Source organism: Camelus ferus, chromosome 15, assembly GCF_009834535.1.
Source record: "Camelus ferus isolate YT-003-E chromosome 15, BCGSAC_Cfer_1.0, whole genome shotgun sequence".
Taxonomy (NCBI): domain Eukaryota; kingdom Metazoa; phylum Chordata; class Mammalia; order Artiodactyla; family Camelidae; genus Camelus; species Camelus ferus.
The window spans coordinates 7,311,945-7,330,113 of NC_045710.1; the positions used below are offsets into that span (position 1 = coordinate 7,311,945).

The window sequence follows — 18,169 nt, forward strand, 5'->3', positions numbered from 1 at the left end:
TAAAGAAGGATTTAAAAAAATCTCGAATTCTTTTACTCAGAGGCAACCACTGTAGACATTTTGTTTCAATCTCTTTTAAGCATTTTATTTATTTATTTATAGATTGAAGGCTTAGTCATGATAATTGTTACTATTAGCATGGCCACTGTAATGGGTATTTATAATATATATACCATCCTCTGTTCTAAGCAGCCTCTACGTATTCATTCATGGAATCCACACACCAACCCTAAGAAACAGGTACTTGATCCCCTTTATCAGACTGGGGAAACCGAGGCACATAAAGGTTAAGTCAGTTGCTCAGAGTCTAACCCAGTAAATCAGGATTCAAACCCAAGCCTGGGCCAGAGCCCATCCTCTTAAAAACTCTGCTGTTTTCTCTCTCTCCCTCTCTCTATATAATAGAATATCATATACATTATATTACATATATGTATATGCATGTATTTGTAATTCTATAACAATTTAAAATCTTTTTCTTGCTGAATGTTAAGTCCTAAGTATATCTGTATCATTTAAAAACTTGCACATAACTTCCTTGCCTGGGATATTGGAGGCTGATTAAGCCTTCCTTTCCTGTTGGACATCTCTGTGGTGTCCACTTTCCCACCGTTCCAGATGTGCTCTGAGTGGCAGCAGGCAGTAGGCACTGCACCCACTGTCACCTCCTCTCTGGTCCCCACGGGTCCTTTGCAGACCCGATTTGCTCCCCACAGCCCACATGAGTGAAGCCACAGTGCCAGGCTTTACTTTGACTCCCAGAGCCTTGCTCAAGCAGAGCCACCAGGGGGCGCCACCCTGCCCATCTGTGAAGGTGTGGGGACCCGTGGGGTCTCCACTGGTCCTTGCCAGGGAGCTGGGGCTCAGCAGGGGAAGGAACAGGTCCAGAACGCAGGGCTCTCCCACCCTGTAGTGCTTGGTGCATTTTGGGGACTGGGCCTTGAAACAAGAAGAATCTTTGCGGACTATTACGCCAACAAGAATGATCTAGCTCTTTGGCCTTTGTCACAAAAGGTAGGTGACGTGGAACCCCCCTGGGTCCTATCCAAGTCATCTTGGCAGGCAAATAAAAGACCCCGGAAAGAAGATAAAAATCAAAATGAAAGGGACTTAGCACACATGAAGGGGCCTCCCATTATTTCTTTTCTTTCCTTTTTCAATCAGGATTTGAGCAGGATTCCTGGATTTCCAAGCGTTACTTGCAACAGGATATGTCGGAAGCTCTGGACAAGTTTGATGACTTACATACAAGAAGGTTAAGAACGAGCCTCTGCAACTCTCGGGGGAGTGCTCCTTGCTGGGGTGTGTTCCTTGCTATTCACGGAGGCGTTTATTTGAAGGGGCACGTGCTTCCCCGGGTCAGCGCCACCTGTGCGCTCTGCCCTCCGGTGACACACCGGGCTGCCCAGTCCCCGTGGCGAAGCCCGTGCTCTTCCCTGACCCTTTGTTTTCTGCGCAAGAGGACGTGGTTCCGTGCCAAGTACAAAACTCGCATGTTTGAAAAGGCTCGGTTTAACTGCCGGTGGTTAGACTGACAGACTGGTATGTACCTGCATAAAGAGCACTGTGACCCAGCAAAATACTTCAGTGCGAAGGAGACGGAAAACTGTGGCATTTGCCATCTGACCCAGTGGGAGCCTGGGGCAGATGGAGCGCAACTTGGAAAGTCTGCTGCTGGGATTTTTTTTTTTTTTTCCCTGATTGTTGTTGTAGCCCTGGGAGCAGATACTGCCTTTGAAACCTTTCCCCTGGCTGGCTTGGCTGCCTCTGCCTCCCCAGGCAGGGGCTGGGGAGCCAGGGTGTCAGGTCGACCGAGCAGTTGGCACTGTTCTCTGGGGCATTAAGGGCTCCCCGTGCGATCAAAGGCACAGCCCCGGAGGCGGGAGCCTCAGCCAGCGCTCCCCCTCCGCTGGGCTCAGCCTGCTCCTGGCCGGTTGATTCCTGGGCTGCCTGAAATCCTGAAATGACCGGCTTCTCATAAGGTATGGTGTGTTCGACTTCAGGAGCGGCACCTGCTTTGGGGGTTGGAGAGGTTGGTCTTGGCTCTTTTGCTTATTATAAAGATGGCATTGGCCTGGATTAAGCAAAATAATGCTGAGCTTTTTTTTTTTTTTTTTTTTTTTGCCTTTTCACTTAAGCCCAGGGGAGCAGTAAGTTGAGTGAATCCACTTAATGAGTTTGTTTCCTAATTTTTGCTGTTGGAAAAAGGGGTAGGAAATAATTAGCTTTGCACAAGTTTGACACAAAAGCAGCAGCGAGTCTAATTATAAATGATTCACTAAGGAGATGTACAGCACTTTGGATCCTGCCTGATGGGTTCTGGAGGGAAGTTTTTGAATAGTTTCTTCTTCCCTGAAATTCTTGCCTGGCTTTATTCTGAAGGTGCTTCTCTCCCGTTCAGTTCTCCCTGCAACCGGGGGTGGGGACATTGCTGCTTGTTCCGTGGTTCCATTCGAGAGAGCTTAAGGATGGTCTCAGAGGAAGTGCCACCTGACCTTCTGTGGACAGATGTCTGGGTGGTGGCTGTGGGCAGGACAGTCCCTATTGGAGAGACCAGCAGATTAGACAAAAGTCAAGCCCTCAGCTCTGCTTTTCTTCCTTCACCAACACCTGTGGAGTTTATGAGTTCCTCCAAGGAAAATCGGAGAAATCTACATTAGAATGCTGTTTCCTGCCAGGGGGACCGTCAAAGAGTTTATAGGAGAGCGTCCTGCAGTCTGAATGTGTTTATGGCCATATCATATATTCAGGGCTGACTCCTCCTCCACCAGCAGAGCCTCATTCCCATCGCTCTTACGGGAGGGTCCACCATGCTGCAGGGAATTACAGAAGGAGCTTGGAAGGTTGGAGGTCCTCAGAGGCCTTTGCTTTGTTTCCAAAACTTTGGGCTCATCAGAAATAAGTCACCATACTTGTGTGTTGGCCAAAAGATTCTTCAGTTTTGCTGTAGGGACGTTGGAGGAGGAAGGGATGGGGACTAGTGGCAACGCAGATCCGAGCTGGAGTTTGGGGTGTTCTGTTCAGACTCTGGGTGGGGGCTATGCTGGTTACCTTCTGGGAGGCTCTGAGGTCCGCAGGGATTCTGGGGGAAAGCTGTCTTCTAGAAGGGGACAGATTGGAAAGGCTGAGGATCACAGGTGTGTTTTGGATGTGATTCAGAATGGAGGCAGATAGCAAAGGGAGGGGAAGAGAGGCCGGGCAGGCGCCGTGGACGGGTTTTCTCTCTCGTGGACTTGAACTCCAGCTTTGACTCCAGGCACGGCCACTTTCTTCTTTGCCACAGTCAGCTCTCCAGGCGAGGCTGAGAGGAGAAAGAGGACAAAGACAAGTGGATCCCAGACCACGCGGGGCTCTGCATGAGGGAGGGCTCCTTGTGAGGGAGCAGACAGCAAGCAAGGGCATGCTGGAGGGGCTCCTCAGACCCCCCGCAGCCCCTGTCTTCTGCATTGGGATGGTGGCACCACTGACTTCCTCCTCTTTCTAAAGCCCCACCTCCCGCCTCCTTCAGCCTCCACATAGAGCCAGTCTCTGTGCAGTATATTGAGTAGCAGTACATTGCAATATTCTCCTTTATTTCTCCTTAGAAAGCCTAATTAATCTCTCACTATAGTCTGATCCTGGCTGCTTAAGGTCCTTGCCAGGCTCTACAGGGTTAAATCTGACCACACTAGCAGGGCTTAGTCTAGACTGGCCCTCGCTGCCCTCCTACCCCGGTGCTCCAGTATCTGCAAGGACCTGTGTCCCCCATCACACGTGGGTGCATCGCCCCCCTTCTGCCCGAATGCAGTTTCTTCTTTTCAGCTGGAAACCTGTACTCACCCTTCTCGACTCAGCTCTTCTCGGAGGCGCCCTGAGACTGACCTGAGAGGACCTTTCACTCCCTTCCCTGTATCCTTAGGAGCTGCCCTCTTGCCTAAATCCCTGCGAAGGCAGCGGTTACACTGCCTTGCTTACCTGCACTCCTGACCTGCCTGGGAGTTTCTTCAGATCACAGACTTGGTATATTTCACTTTCACCCTGAGCTCCAAGTGGGAGTGAAATCTTTCTGTCACTTCTTCCAATTAGACTATTTAAGCATTTAATTTTAAGGCAAAGCGATGAATCTGGAAGAGGAAAGTTCGTTTGTCATGGAGGAGGGAGAGAACAGGCCTGGAGTTGCCGATTTGTGGCTCAGGACACACCCTCCCGTCTGAACTTGGTCTGAGACCTTGAAGGCACCCAGCTGCGCCTTCTCTTTGAGCTGGGGCGGCTTGAGGGATGCGGGGGCACAGGGTCTTCGGCAGCCTGACCCTTTGTCAGATGTGCTCTCCAAAGAAACTGTCCTGGGCTCCGTGGGGCATGAGTGAGCTTGGTTGCTACACCCAGAAGGTCAAACCCCCGAGGAGGTGGGAGACACAGACACACTCTGTGTGGCTTTAGGGGGAGAAACCTGGAGCCCAGTGAGGTGCGAGCAAAGTCCTGGGGGTGGGGGTGGAAGAGGGAGCTGTGGACATTGGCTGAAACTGAAGGGTGAACAGGCACGTACAGGGCCCAGGGGGCAGCGATGTGTTTCCGAGGAAAGAACAGACGCGCACATCTTGTACTTTGATGCTCGCGGGAAGGGCTCCCTTCTGACCCTGCTTGGAATGGAAAACAATCAGGTGAGTTCAGGTGACACCCGGGGCAGGGAGGCACTGGCTAATACACTTCCCCGAACTGTGACAGCAGCAGCATCCTGGGAACATTCTGGGGGCCAAAATGGAAGCCTCGGATGTGTTCACTGGGTGCACCTGGGGCTTCCAAGGCTGCCTGTGAGGCTTTCAGGCAGGACTGAGCTCCATTTCTTGGCTGTTTCTTGGCAGTCCTCACTGTGACCTTAAACAGGTCTTCTCCCTGTCCCTTTCCATCTCCCTCTGCCTCCCGTAGGAGTCCTTGTCCGGGACCTGCAGTGTCCCAGGCACCATGGGAAATAAAGGGGTGACTAGAATAGTTCCTGCTGTCAGAGAGCTTCCAGTCTGGAGAGGACAGGGCATGACAAGGGTGGGCATGGCATCTTCCCGGGTAGGCACACTGCAGCTGATGTACCCCCAAAGGAAGCCAGTTTCATTATTGCTCCTGGAGTGCAGTGAATCAAATTAAGTCAAGATCTAAAAATTAGAATTGTGAGCAGTCAATTCCAACTTTAGAGAGGAGCTAGAACTTACTAACATCTACTATATGCCAACAACTCTCTGTATGTTAGTTCATTTAGCCCTTATCACAACTCTGGAAGGTAGCTCATACTATCCTCATTTTACAAGAGGAAATGGAGGTTCAGAAAGGTTAGGTAACTTACCCAAGGCCACACAGCTTGAAATAAGCTAGCCATAAACTAAGCCCCTGGTGGTTTTATTCCAAAAAGGACATGCTTTTTACCACCTCGCAGGCAGAATATGAACACTTTGCAAAGCTCAAGTTTGAAAAATTGTATAAAGTTGGTAAAGTGTAACTTTACTGAGAAGTTTATTACCTTATAACTCCAAGGGACTGTAAGGCCCTCTCTGAGAGTCCTGCTGGTCTTGCTCTAACTGGACACCATGACTGAGGACTGAAGAGCTTGCCCCCAGCACATGGCTGGCCTCAGTCTCCGCACACAGAGGGACCCAGCCAACAAGGTGTGCTTCTGGATGTCCGGAGGAAATGGGATGTTGATGATGGTTGGTCCTGAATTAACCGAGATCCCTGTGGGGAATGGGGAAGAGCTGGATCTGACGGGTGAGCAGCAGTAGGAGGGGATGGCTTTACTTTTCTGAACAAAATGACCCATGTGCAGCAGCTGGGGGTGCACAGAGCTACCTTAGGGTGTTATCTTAGGAAGTGAGCTCTAGCCGTTGCAGAAACTCAATAACTGTCATTGACAGATGGGGACTCTGGGTTTAGGCAGAGGGACCTTGTTCCTTGACTGATAAAAGGCGAAGTGAAAGGGAAATCCTTGTGGGCCCAGCGTGGAGCTGGACATAGAGTCCCCAGGAGGTGTCGGTGAGCCTTGTAAGTGAAATGGATTTTCTGCCTCTTGGGCAAAACTTTTGATAGTCTGTTCTTAAAAGAAAGAAAGAAAGCAAAAGGGAAAAGGTCATTTCAAGGAGAGGCGAGAGCTAGAGTATTTTTCTTTGAAAGGGCTGGAGTCTGATTTAATCCCTGCTTTAATCTCTAGGGAAGGGTCAGTCAGGCTGTCGGAGAGGCGGACACTGTCCAGGCCCTGGCCCACCCGCCGGCAGACTGTTTGTTTGTTTTGCCTGCTTGAAGCAGCAGTGAGCCTCCCCCTCTCCTCCCTCCAGGAGACCTGTCTTCAGGTAGCATTCTTAGAATGCTTTTGGTTTGCTTTTTCTGGCTAGAAATGTGTCTTTTCAAATGGGGCTTTTCATTTACTGAGCCTGTATTTTCTTGCCATGGCAGCCTCCCCTTGATAAAGCTCCTTGATAAAGAAAGAACCTAAGGCGAGCCTCTTCGAACCGAGAGTTTTGGACAAGTGAACACCATTAAAATTAAAAAAACCCAACAAACTTAAAAAAAAACGCTCCCTTTTCTGAAGTCACTGGCTTCATTGATAGCGAAGATTCACTTGCTTCGGGTCGTTATTGGACATTCTAAAATTGTCCCAGATGTGAGACCTTGGACAAGTCACTTAATCTCATCTGCCTCAGTTTCCTACTGTATAAAATGAGAACCGTGCTAGGTGCATTTTACAGCCAGGATGCAAATGAAATAAATGACGAACGTAAACCAAGAAAACTGTCCACGTAAAGTAGCCCTAATAAATGATGACTATTTTGATGATTACTTAAAATGTTCTTGCTTTTTTTGTTTTTATTGCTAAAAAAATACCAAAGATGTGAAGACACAAAATGCTTTTAAATCCCAGACTCAGTCTCTTCATCTGCAAAGTGAAGGTAATAATACTTTTGCCACAATACTGCTGGCACAAAATAAAAACTAAGCAAATTGTCTTCCATTCAAACTCAGGTCCCTCCTCATATATTTGTAAATATCTGTCTATTGATTTACAGATTGCATACATGGACCGCAGTCTATACTGTGTATAATTTACATTATGAAACATAGGCTGAAAAATCATAGTGCTTAGATAAAATAGATATAAACAGAGGTTTTTATATTCTTTTTTTTTTCACTTTGGATATAATGCTGTACTGTGTGTATAAGTTCTATGGTAGGGACTTTAAATAAGGGTTGGTCATGCGGTTCTGTGAGTCCAGGTAGAACCTTCTCCTATGAATAATCTCAGGGTTTTATGGGCTCCCAGAGTTCTGACGAGAGTGTTTAGCCTAGGAGGACATCTGGTTTGGGATGTGTGTGTGCTTTAGTCTTGTGAGGCTGACTTCCCAGTGCTTCCCTCTGGAAGTTCAGAGGAATGCTGGTAGCTCTCTGTAAAACTAGGAAATGTCTTGTTATGACTAGAAAAAACACTAGAAGGTAATGGCTGTACAGGTTTGTAATCCTTAAACTGAGGATGTCTGAGATTTTAAATTCTGTTAGTTTAAACTTCTTATCACTACTTTTCATGGAAGAGATTCTTGGAGATGGGCTTTCAATTTCAGATGGGGCACTAGCTGTGTGTCATCAGATAGGTCTCCAAACCTCTCTGAGCCTTTGCAATAAATAGTGCTGCTATGAACATTATGGTGCTTGTATCTTTTTGAATGAGAGTTTTTGTCTTTTCAGGATATATATGCAGGGCTGGGCTTTAGTTCTTACTCTTTCAAAGTGTATCACCACTTCCTGCTTTGCATCTTCTAAGTTTTGTTGGCATATCTTGTCTGCTGTTGGTTTCTCTCCCCTCCATGTCTTTGTTTATACCTATATATTCCTGTCATCTTAGCGTGGTTTTGGAGGGAGCAGAGATAATGTGTGTACTCCATCTGTCCTGTTTCCCCGGAAGCCTACTTTCCTTCTTTTGTCCGCACTGGTAATTTTCCGTGATCTTCCTTGAAGTTTCTGTCCCGCATTTAGTCTCATTGAACTTCAACTCGACCTAGAGATTACTTCTCTTTCTTGACAACTCCTCCAAATGAAACAGCTTGATTTATGGGCGCCAAGGGAAGAGAATGGCTTGGGCTAGGTGTCTCAGCCATCACGAGCATGCTGAGATAGCCCATCTTGGTCTGCAGACTCACCTAGGGTCAGTCTTTGTCTGGTCAAGTTCATAGGCATTTGTAAGGTTAGATGGGCCTGTGGAAGTTAAGTACTAATTCTGGAATTTGAGCTGACATGGAGCTATATTTGAGGTTGATTTGTGGGAACAGACTCACATCTGATTATCTTCTTTGAAGCTCACCAGCCATCCGACTGGTTTCCAAGCAACTTTTTGTGCTTCACTCTTAGAAACAGGCCAATTGAAAGTGTCCACCTGGCCTCTTGCCTCCAAGTTTTTCCCCCAATTTTATTCCAAACATTTCTGTCCGACTGGCCTGCTTAAAACATCACCTTTATCACCACAAATCCCTAGCTCTGAAGCTTCAGGGCTGTTGTCTACTAAACAGTGACTAATTTGTACCCTCAGTTTCATTTTTACACCATCTTCACTACTCATCAAATGAACTTGTTTTCTTCTCTAGAGCACGTGTGTATCCGTGGAGCTGTCATGCCTTTGTACCCTCTCATTTCTTTCTCAAATGCTATTCCCAATTTTTGGCCCAAAATATCCTGTGCTTTCTTTTCACCCCACTTTGAGTACCAGCTTCTTTTGACTCCCCAGGTTCTCACTAACTCCCCCAGCACCCCCTGCCCCTACCTTACGTTGTAACATTTAGGGAACATAGCACTTTTTTGTCATATATGATCTGAAATTCTTATCTTTTCACATGAATGTTCCAATTTAGCTAGAAATTATTGATCATACACTGACCACCAGGTGCTATGCTAGGCACCTTGACACACTCTGTCTCTTACTTTCCATCATGAGCAGTCTGGCCTTCAAAGTGCCCACTTTACAGATGAGAATGCCAAGGCCCTGTGAGTCACACATGCTCTCTCCCATCTACGACACCAGGCTCTTGTGCATGAAGGTGAAGGCTGTGGTTTGACCATTGCAGGCAGAAGGGAAGGAGGTGTTAGGAAGTGAAAAGAGTCCCCTCAGCGTGCAGACTTGAGGAGCTGCAGTGGGAGTTGAGCAGAGAGGCAGTGCACCGGGCCCGCGTGGTCAAAGCCCAGCCCTGGGAGGCCTGTCACACATGTTGCCTTGGCTCCACTAGGCATTCGGAAGGGTCAGGCTTTTGTGTTTGACCCTGAGTTAGGCTCTCCTCTCTCCAATTCTTTAGATCTGCATCTGACAGCTGTGGGATCCTAACACGGCAAGGAGCCCCTGCCGGGCCTGGATCTCAGCCTGCTCTGCCCTCTGATCCCAAATCCTCTTCACCTGGCGGGCGAGTGGTCTTGTCTGCAGGAAGGAGTACTGCCATGTGCAGGTCGGAAGTTCCCACAACGCCGGCTTGTGGTCCAGCAGAACTAACAAAAAGGGCCACAACATTTTCCCATGGTTCTCAGCACTCCTGCCCCATCCTCAGTTTCCAGCATTTCCTTATGATTTCAAATGCATCATTAGATCGAGAGGGAGGTAGTTTTCTCTCTCACTATTTGCTTATTAAAGCTTGGATGTTTGCTTAGGGTTGTAAAATCATATTTCCTTTTTTTGAGTGTGAACACTCTTCTGTGCCGTTGTCCCTTTTGTGTTTCTCCCGCCCTCCTTCCTTTTCTCTTTCCCTCCCCCCTTTTCTCTTTCCCTCCCCTCCCCTTCCTTCCTCCCCACAACTCCCAATTCTTTCAACAAGAATTCTTTCAGGTTACTTATCCTGTCCAGTACTTGACTTCTCCATCTTCATGATGATATCCTACGTGGCTGCTAAGTGTGTTAAGCAAGGGAGTGTGCCTGGCACACGGGAGCTAGAAGCTGTTCATTTTCTTTCTTCCTCTTTATCACTCTGTTGGCCTCAGGCATTGATCTCCCTTAACTGGTGGAGTCCTGTGGGCTCAGGGTGCCAGTCAGCTGCCGGGTGAGCTGAACAGGACCTTGGGAAGGAGGGTCTGGATGCCCTGAGCAAGCATTTTTTTTTTTCATCCAGTCATCAAGCATGATTCTGCAGGGGCCCCATGTGAAAGGAGCTGGGCTTCAAGCTTCTTTCTGAGTGCGCTAAGCTCTTCAAAGATCTATAGAAATCGGAGGCATCTGTGATGTTATTAATTGGCGGCAGCTTTACATGGACCACCCTGGATTGAAACTCATGCAAGGGTCCCCAGATGTGGCTGGGAATCCCTCTTTTGCGTTCTGAAGTAGGCAGCAGGTCAAGAAAAAAGGCAGACGAGCGGGTCCTGGAGCCTCCTCTGACTCAGGCTGAGGCTGTTAGGTGGCTCCAGCCGCTGACCTCTCCCTTTCAGGAGCTCTTTCTTTTTGTTGGGGCTAATTCCTGAAGCAATCCTCCCAAGAGCTCATTTCCCCAGGCTGTAAGCCGGGGCTGACCAAGGGGGCCCTGTGGTCAGGAATTACTGCCACAAGCAGGAAGTGTTTAATGGTTTCCATTTACTTCTAGTTGGAAGGAGGAAGGCTGGGCCTTCCTTACAAAAGAGGCAGAAAATCAGCGGGATGACACCAGCCCGTATTCCCTTCAGGAGGGAAACCAGAGTTCCTTAGGGCACCAGCGGTCCCATCTTGAAATTGCCACACCACCTCCAGGACAAGGACGAGGGGACTTTCTTACGTGCGTCTGAAATCAAAGTGATGTGTGAGGCGGTGCCTGGCATGTGAAGTCAGTCTCACAGCTGGTGAGACAGTAATGAAGAAAGAGGGAAATAAAACAAAAAACTAAATGAAATAGAAAATAAACAGAAAACATTAGGAAGGAATATAAATTTAAATGCCAGTTATTGGGAAGGACTAAGTATAGAGATTTAACTGTCTGTCTCAGCAAGTATCTGAATTTTCACTCGACAGATTGTGATGCAGCCATTGAAATGGTTCTGACAGCATTTGGGAGAAGATTGGGTCAAATGTTTTTGTCAAGTGAAAAGAGCAGAATCAAAAATTGTATCATAGAGTGATTATAACCAGGTGGGTGCAGTCTCCCATCTCCCTTCTGTCCCCAAGTTCAGAAGAGTCTGGAAAGAATACATCAAAGTATCACGGGAAGTACTGACACGTGCTCAGCACAGAGGAACCGTGGAAACGTGGTGCTGACGGAAGGCAGCCATCACAAAAGAGCACATGCTGTATGATTCCATCATTATGTGTCTAGGGACATAAAGTCAGTTAGCAGCGGCTGGAAGACTCGGGTCTTGAGGGCTGATGGCTGAAGGGTACAAGGTTCCTTTTTGGGTGATGAAAATGTTCTAAAATCAACTGTGCAATGGTTGCACCGCACTGTGAATTTGCTAAAAGAAATCATTGAATTGTACCCTTTAAGTTGGTGAATGGGATGGTATGTGAATTAAATCTTAAGCTACCACCAAAAAAAAAAAATCACAGTGGTTATCTCAGGTGGTGGACATAGTGATTCTCCTCCTGTTTTTCCACCCTCTTCTGCAATGTCCAGATTTCCAGAAGTAATTCTGCATTACTTGTACAAAGGAAACAGAATAAACTAAAACAGACTTTAACGGGGAAAGGTTCATAATTGGCCTTTTAGCAGAAAAGGCGGTGTTGGGAAATCTGCCAGCCTTCCTACTGAGAAGGTGAGGGGAGGCCGAGTCCTGTATCCTGAAGTCTGGGGACTGGTTGTCACGGATCGTTGCCTTGTCACACACATAAAGTGGTGCAGGGCTCTTCTTCTGCGGGTCAAGGAAAAGAAAGCATCGTTGGTCTGGGGTCTCAAAAGCAGGATCACCTTGAAGGGAAAAGCTGGTGTGTGTGTGTGTGTGTGTGTGTGTGTGTGTGTAACCTGCGGATGATGAAGGGCCAATTTTGAGTGAAGCATCCTTAGAGGTGCTGACTCCGCTCTGAGTGCTGAATCAGAGAAAGCTGTTACTTATATAACTTCCTGTAATTGCCCGGCAGTAGCTGCAGCTGAGAGCCGCCCGCTCCTTCTCTGGGCTGAGCTGGGGACACACGGCCCTCCCCTCCTGGCAGCAGGGCTACTTTCTACCTGGGGGCTTCATGCTCGGGGTCGCGCTTCTTAACCGAAACTGAAATGTCGTTTTAAACAGAAGGCTCCTTCTTCTCTTCTGGAGATGGGGAACTCTTACGCTGGACAGCTGAAGACGACGCGGTTTGAAGAGGTCTTGCACAACTCCATCGAGGCCTCCTTGCGCTCCAACAGCCTGGTGCCCAGGCCCGTCTTCTCCCAGTTGTACCTGGAAGCGGAGCAGCAGCTCTCTGCTCTGGAAGGTAGGAGAAGCCTTTAAACGAAAAGACTGTGCAGTAATGTTAGCAATGGAAACTCTTTCCTCTTCTGCTCCGTGTAGAAACTGTTGAGTCTAGCAGGACAGAACTCTTAGAAAGTTGCACATGCATTCCTTCTTGGCTAAAACTGAAAAAAGTTTCAGCCATAAAGTTGCAAGGAATAAAATTATCCACTGAATTAATCAGAGAAAGAAAGAGGGCTGTGTTAGACTGTTCTAAATTGGTTGTTACTTATACTCTTGTTGGTTTTGTTTTTTGTTTTTGTTTGGCAGGGGGAGGTAATTAGGTTTTTATTTAATCTATTTATTTTAATGGAGGTACTGAGGATGGAACCCAGGACCTCATGCATGCTAACTAAGCACGTGCTCTACCACTGAATTATAACCTCCCCCCACTTATACTCTTATTAAAACGTTTGATGGTCTCACTTGATGGATGAATAAGACATTTTAACATGCTTTTGACCCTCAGTTGTATTTTTTTCTCTTTGTGATTCGTGGCCATATCTTTGCAAAGTCGTACAGGTAGCTTTTCATTGTGATAGAAGTTACAAGAGCCCTCTGGAAATTTAAAAACCAAGAGCAAACCCTGATGAATTTAACATGTGCCAGAAGTAAATATCTTCAGGTGCGGGGACAACTTTAGGGTTTACTTACTTATCCAGAGAAAAAGCTGATTGTGTTTTTTCAATCTTTAGCTTGTGTTTTTTTCAGTCATGTATTTTCATGTCAAAAGTAGCAATCCAAAGTATGAGAGTTATTGCTAAGGAAGTTCTTTTTGTCAGTTTGTCTCTCACTTGAAGTTACCTGCAGACTTCACTTAACTTTTGAAGGGAAAGAGGGCTGTGGTTTAAAATAAAATTAGCTAATTAATAAAGCATACCGCATGTCAGGTCCTGTATCGGGGTGGCTGTGATATGTGAATGTGTGTGTGTGGGGTGGGTGTGGGGATGGTGGGCTGGGGATGGCTGCACTTAAAGGAAAACGAAGCACAGAGGTACGTGTGTGATATGTGATAGTTCCTTATTCTAGTGGGGAGGCATTCCTTGTGTCTATCTTTAAACTGTCCTTACAAAATTAGCCTTGCAAGCAGCAACAGTTAAGGATCTAAAAGAACTGGATCTGGGTCTGAGAGAAACAAGAATGTGGTCAAAAGCACAAATTAGGAAAACCAGGAATTCTCTGGTATTCACATCGGAGGTACCAATCTTTTCTGGCATAGGAAGAATTACTCTGACATTGGGGGAGTTTGAGAAATAACTGGGGGATATTTTATAGACTGTTTTTGGCTAGCTGATAGACTTCTGTGAAATATGTATTAAATGGTCATCCTTAACTTCGTACACTATCGAAGGACTTTTTGCTAATGATGAACTAACAGTGGTGATAAGAATAAGTAATTTAGTACCTTTGAATGGCACTTTAAAATCTACGAAGGGCTTTTATCTGCACCAGCCAGAGTGACTCAATCCTGTGATTTGGGAAGATGGAAAATGGGTTTGAAGTTTAAGGATGTTCCCTAGGGGAGAGGCGGGGAGAAAGCCCTGGGAGGTTCCCAATCAGCTTTTCCTCCCGTCTAAGCTCTACATAGACGACCTTCCCTGGCCTCTAAACCGGAGGCTGTATCCGAACATTCTGACTTCTCCGGATGCCAATGCTGATGCCCTCATCCGCCGGCAGGGCACATGGAGCTTTCCAGGGATGGCTTGGAGGCTGGCGCTGCCCGTGCCTCCAGTGATGAGTGCGGAAGTCTCCTGGCCAGCTGTCAGGGGGCTTGTTCAGCCCTCGTGTTGGTATGAAAACCAGGGCAGGCCCTCTCTATGATGTTCCCATTTGTCTGGCAAACAGAATAGAGAAATCCCCTGCAATTTTGTGTCTCTAGTGGAGGGAGGAGGGTGGAGGAGGAAAAGGGGAGAGAGGTTGATTTGCTGAATGTCACCATCAGCCGAGCGCTCGACTTGAGCCCTGGTTTCGGCATCGTAAAGCCGGGCGCAGAGGGCTTGTTTTGTCTGCCTGTGTCTCTGTCAGGGTCTCTTATCTTATTGCTGTCCTTCCTCAGCCGATAACATTAGGAATGACTTTTATGACCAGGGTGCTGGGATGCCAAACATCCCTTGATCTGTTAACATTTCCCGTATTTGCAAGGGTGATTCAGTGGGGCCTTATTACTTTGTTCTCGGAGTTAGGGGCTTTACCCTCTCCTTCTAGGGGAAAAACCTTGTACGTATTATGTTATTGTTTTAAAGGGAGGTCAACCAAACAAAACAAACACAACCCCAGCATTTACAGATAAGTATTTATTAATTAAACAGGATGCAGATAAATTCCTGTAATCCCACCCAAAGTGTCATACATTCTTCTCATGGAAAGAAAACAAAATTCACTCTAAATGTCAAAACAAGTTCCCTCATAGTCCATGGAGTGAATCTCTCAATTCCTGTGGTTTAGTTTTAAGGGCCTCAGCTTCCAATGCAGTTGTTTTTTTCTAAAGCCATATGAACGCTCTCATCCTGCCGGGAGACCTTGGTAAACAGGCTGGTTTAGTCTGAGAGGAAAAGTCTCATGCTTGGTGCTGGCTGACTGATTCCATCTAAGGCCCTGGAATGTCTGATGCAGACCTTTGACCTTTAATCCTGCTTTCTTAGCAACTGGATTTCGAGCCCTTTCTTTGACTTCTGGAGCCTTAAGACCCTCCTCTTTCATTCATTCTGAGAGTCTGAATTCCTATTCGCTTTGGTTTAACAGAATAATGTGCTGACATTCCCCTGTGAGCCCTCAGGGCTTTCTCTCTCCCCTTTTCATTCTAATTCTCTGTGCTTTGCCAGCCCCTCCGAGCCCCTGAAGGTCAGTCCCTGGCTCACAGACTAATCTTGATTTAGCCTCTGAGCCTTCTAAGCCACCCACTCCCTAGGAGCTAAAGGACAGTTTGAGCCCCCGGTGGGGACCTGAGCCTGTGCCTGGGGTCTGGGTGTGACTCCATACCTTCTGCTAAAACCACCCCGTGCCTGCAGTTAAGGGCAGGAAGGAAGCGCCTGAAGGAGGCTCTGGAGTTCATCGCTTCAACCCCCTTTGTGCTCTTCCTGGGTAATCTTTTTACAGTCTCCCTGCCACCTCGGTGTCCTCTAGTCCCAGAGCGATGGCAACACTAGGGATTCTTGCTCACTTCCAGCTGTGACCTTCCCAAGGTCACGGGCCTGGGCTGGCCTGAAGTGTTCAGTGTCTGCTTTGTCTTGGCCCACCAGCACTTTTAAAATGGTGGCCACAGCAAGGTTCTGTTCCTAGTACCCTGTACCGATTAAATCACCTTGGGAATATTCTGTGCAACTCTGAGGGCCATGCCTCCCGACATAGACTGTCACAGCTCAGAGTGACCTTATATAGCCCTCTCATTTTAAAGATGCAGGATCTGATGCACAGAGAGGTTGAGTAGCTTTCCCGTGGCCACACAGACAACAACAGACCCAAGTACTAAAACGCAAGTTCCCAGAGCTGAGCTCTTCCTGCTGCACAGGATTTCATCATTAACCTAAAACCCCTTAACCCACTGGTTGGATGGAGGGTGTGAGAGTCCGGGAAGATGAGAGTAGAAGAAATGGCAGCAAGGAGACCAGCCCTAAAGAAGGAGACAGAGAAACAAAACAGGAGGAAGCAACTGTCTCCTGGCCTAGCGCAGTGAAGGATGCTCCAGGCGGTCCTATTACATGAAGATGCTGTTTATTAACTGGCATCTAAAGATAGACACGTTGAGAAAGATTTCTACCCAAAGTGTTAAAAGAAGTCAGAAGGACTCCCCTGTACTCAGTAGCCTTGAAAACTCATTGCTGTGGGGCCCTCTTTCTCTAGCAGCACTGGGTGAATAAGGTATAACTGTGCTCGCACAGGTTGGGCGGTATTTTTCCGAGCACCATCTCGGGGTGTGGTACCGCCAGGTGCCTCAATCACAGAGATGATGAGGCGCAGGGGCCCCACTCCCGAGGGCCTGAAGCCCATGAGGAAGGCAAGCTCTTTCACTGCTGAGACGGAGCGGTGAGATTTCCATGGTCAATTCCTGGCTCTCCTGGCCGATTCCACATTTCTCATTACTCCTAAAATACTATTTCACTTAAAAAAAGTTTCTGAAAGTCATAAAGTCACATGGGAGGGCCTGGCCCTGTTCTGGAATGGCTCTTTTTCTGAGTGTGACAAATTCGGGTGTGTTTGTATTTCTAGTAATGGATACCATCCATTTTCCCCTTGGGGAAAAATCATGGTGTAGAGTTGAACCCCTCTCTTTTTCTGTGTATAGACAGTTCACACTGTATTTTGTGTTCTGTTATGCAGTTAGTGGCAAGAACAGCAGCTCGGAATTCATACATGACTGGGAACATGCCGGCTGTGCTGCTTAGCAGTTTGTTGAAGGGCTGTGGGCCAATCACTGGGTGTCTCTGAACCTCAGTTTCCTTACCTGTAAAATGGGCCACATGCGACACTGTGGTACCTCCCACAAAGATATTCTTGGAGTGCCTATTGTGTACAAACTTGATGCTCTTGTCAACAACTGTATGAGGACTGGACCCTGCTGCTTGTGTGGACGTGTGCAGTGGTGGTGGATGGGAAGGGAAGTGGACCTGGATTTGAAGTCCCAAGGCCAGGCTTGGAGCCGGAGTCTGTGACCTTGGGAAAGACGTCCAGCTGGAGTGAGCCTCCGCTTTCATCCTGGGGGAAAAGAAGGGTGATGATGCCCGGCTCACAGTGTGTTTGTGAGGACTGGTTAATCACTAACTAGCCGAGACTTGCTGCCTGCATACTTCCGCCTTTCTCATTGCTCCCCTCCCCGCCAGGTGGTAGCCGAGTGGACAATGAGGAAGAGGAAGAGGAGGGAGAAGGGGGATCGGAGCAGAACTGTCCCCCGACTCTCTACCAGATGCACCCCCCGCCCGAAGGATGCTGCATCACAGATGGTGAGATGCCAGCTGGGCTGTGTTCCACAGGGACCCCTCACCCGTCTTGTGCCCTGGAGGTGTGACCTGGGCCCGCACCTCCAGCAGGTCGTGGCCAGGCATGCCCATCGGTCCCTGCAGCGTTGGCTACATCGCGCGTGGGGCTCTGTCAGGCCAGCAGTCCCCAGTCCCTCCTTGGACACCCTCAATGTTACAAATGGATTCAGATCCAAAGTTTATTTTTCTGCATTGACTGTTTGAAAACTAGAACGTCCCAACTCAGTGGGGCTTGCACCATGTATTATCTCAGAACTGATGAGCAGGAGTAACTGTTCAAGTCTGTTGGTCCTTTGCTGCTGAAAAAGCGGGTCTACATTATCTCCAAGCTTCCATTTCCATGACTTCATATCGGGGGCAGGAACACTCCCCCCTGGGTGATCAAATGAGAGCCTTGCCGGCTTTATCCGACCGAGCGCGGCACGCAGTGGGCACAGCCTCCTGCCCTGCAGGGTTCCCTTGTCCTGCCTTGGCCCAGGGCCAGATGGGAGAACTCAGAGCCAGTGCATTGTGAATGGTAAAGCAGAGAGACAGGAGGAGATTCTTCCTAAAGTGCCTAAGAGTTTTGCAGGGGAGGCCCTGGGATCATCAGGGTCCATCGTCCTCATCCCTGTAGGTAATTAAAGATGGGAAGGCACAGCAGATCGGGCCGAGTGGGCCTTCAGGTCCCAGAAAGGACCCATCCAAGGAAACCTCAGCTGTTTCCCTCTTCTTCCCTTTTTCCCAGACACTTAATTTCGGACACTTAATTTTTTTTCAATTGCAGTATAGTCAATTTACAGTGTTGTGCTAATTTCTGGTGTGCAGCATAGTGACTCAGTTATACATAT

General features: G+C 47.8%; 1 protein-coding gene across 1 annotated transcript in view; it reads left to right on the top strand.

Moving 5' to 3' along the window:
* GREB1 (growth regulating estrogen receptor binding 1) overlaps positions 1-18,169 on the top strand; it is a 124,468-nt gene that overhangs the window by 44,087 nt on the left and 62,212 nt on the right. Inside the window, 2 exon segments of the mRNA XM_032497042.1 lie at positions 12,169-12,349; positions 17,184-17,303. Of these exon segments, the coding sequence (XP_032352933.1) occupies positions 12,193-12,349; positions 17,184-17,303 (277 nt within the window). The 5' untranslated portion in view covers positions 12,169-12,192.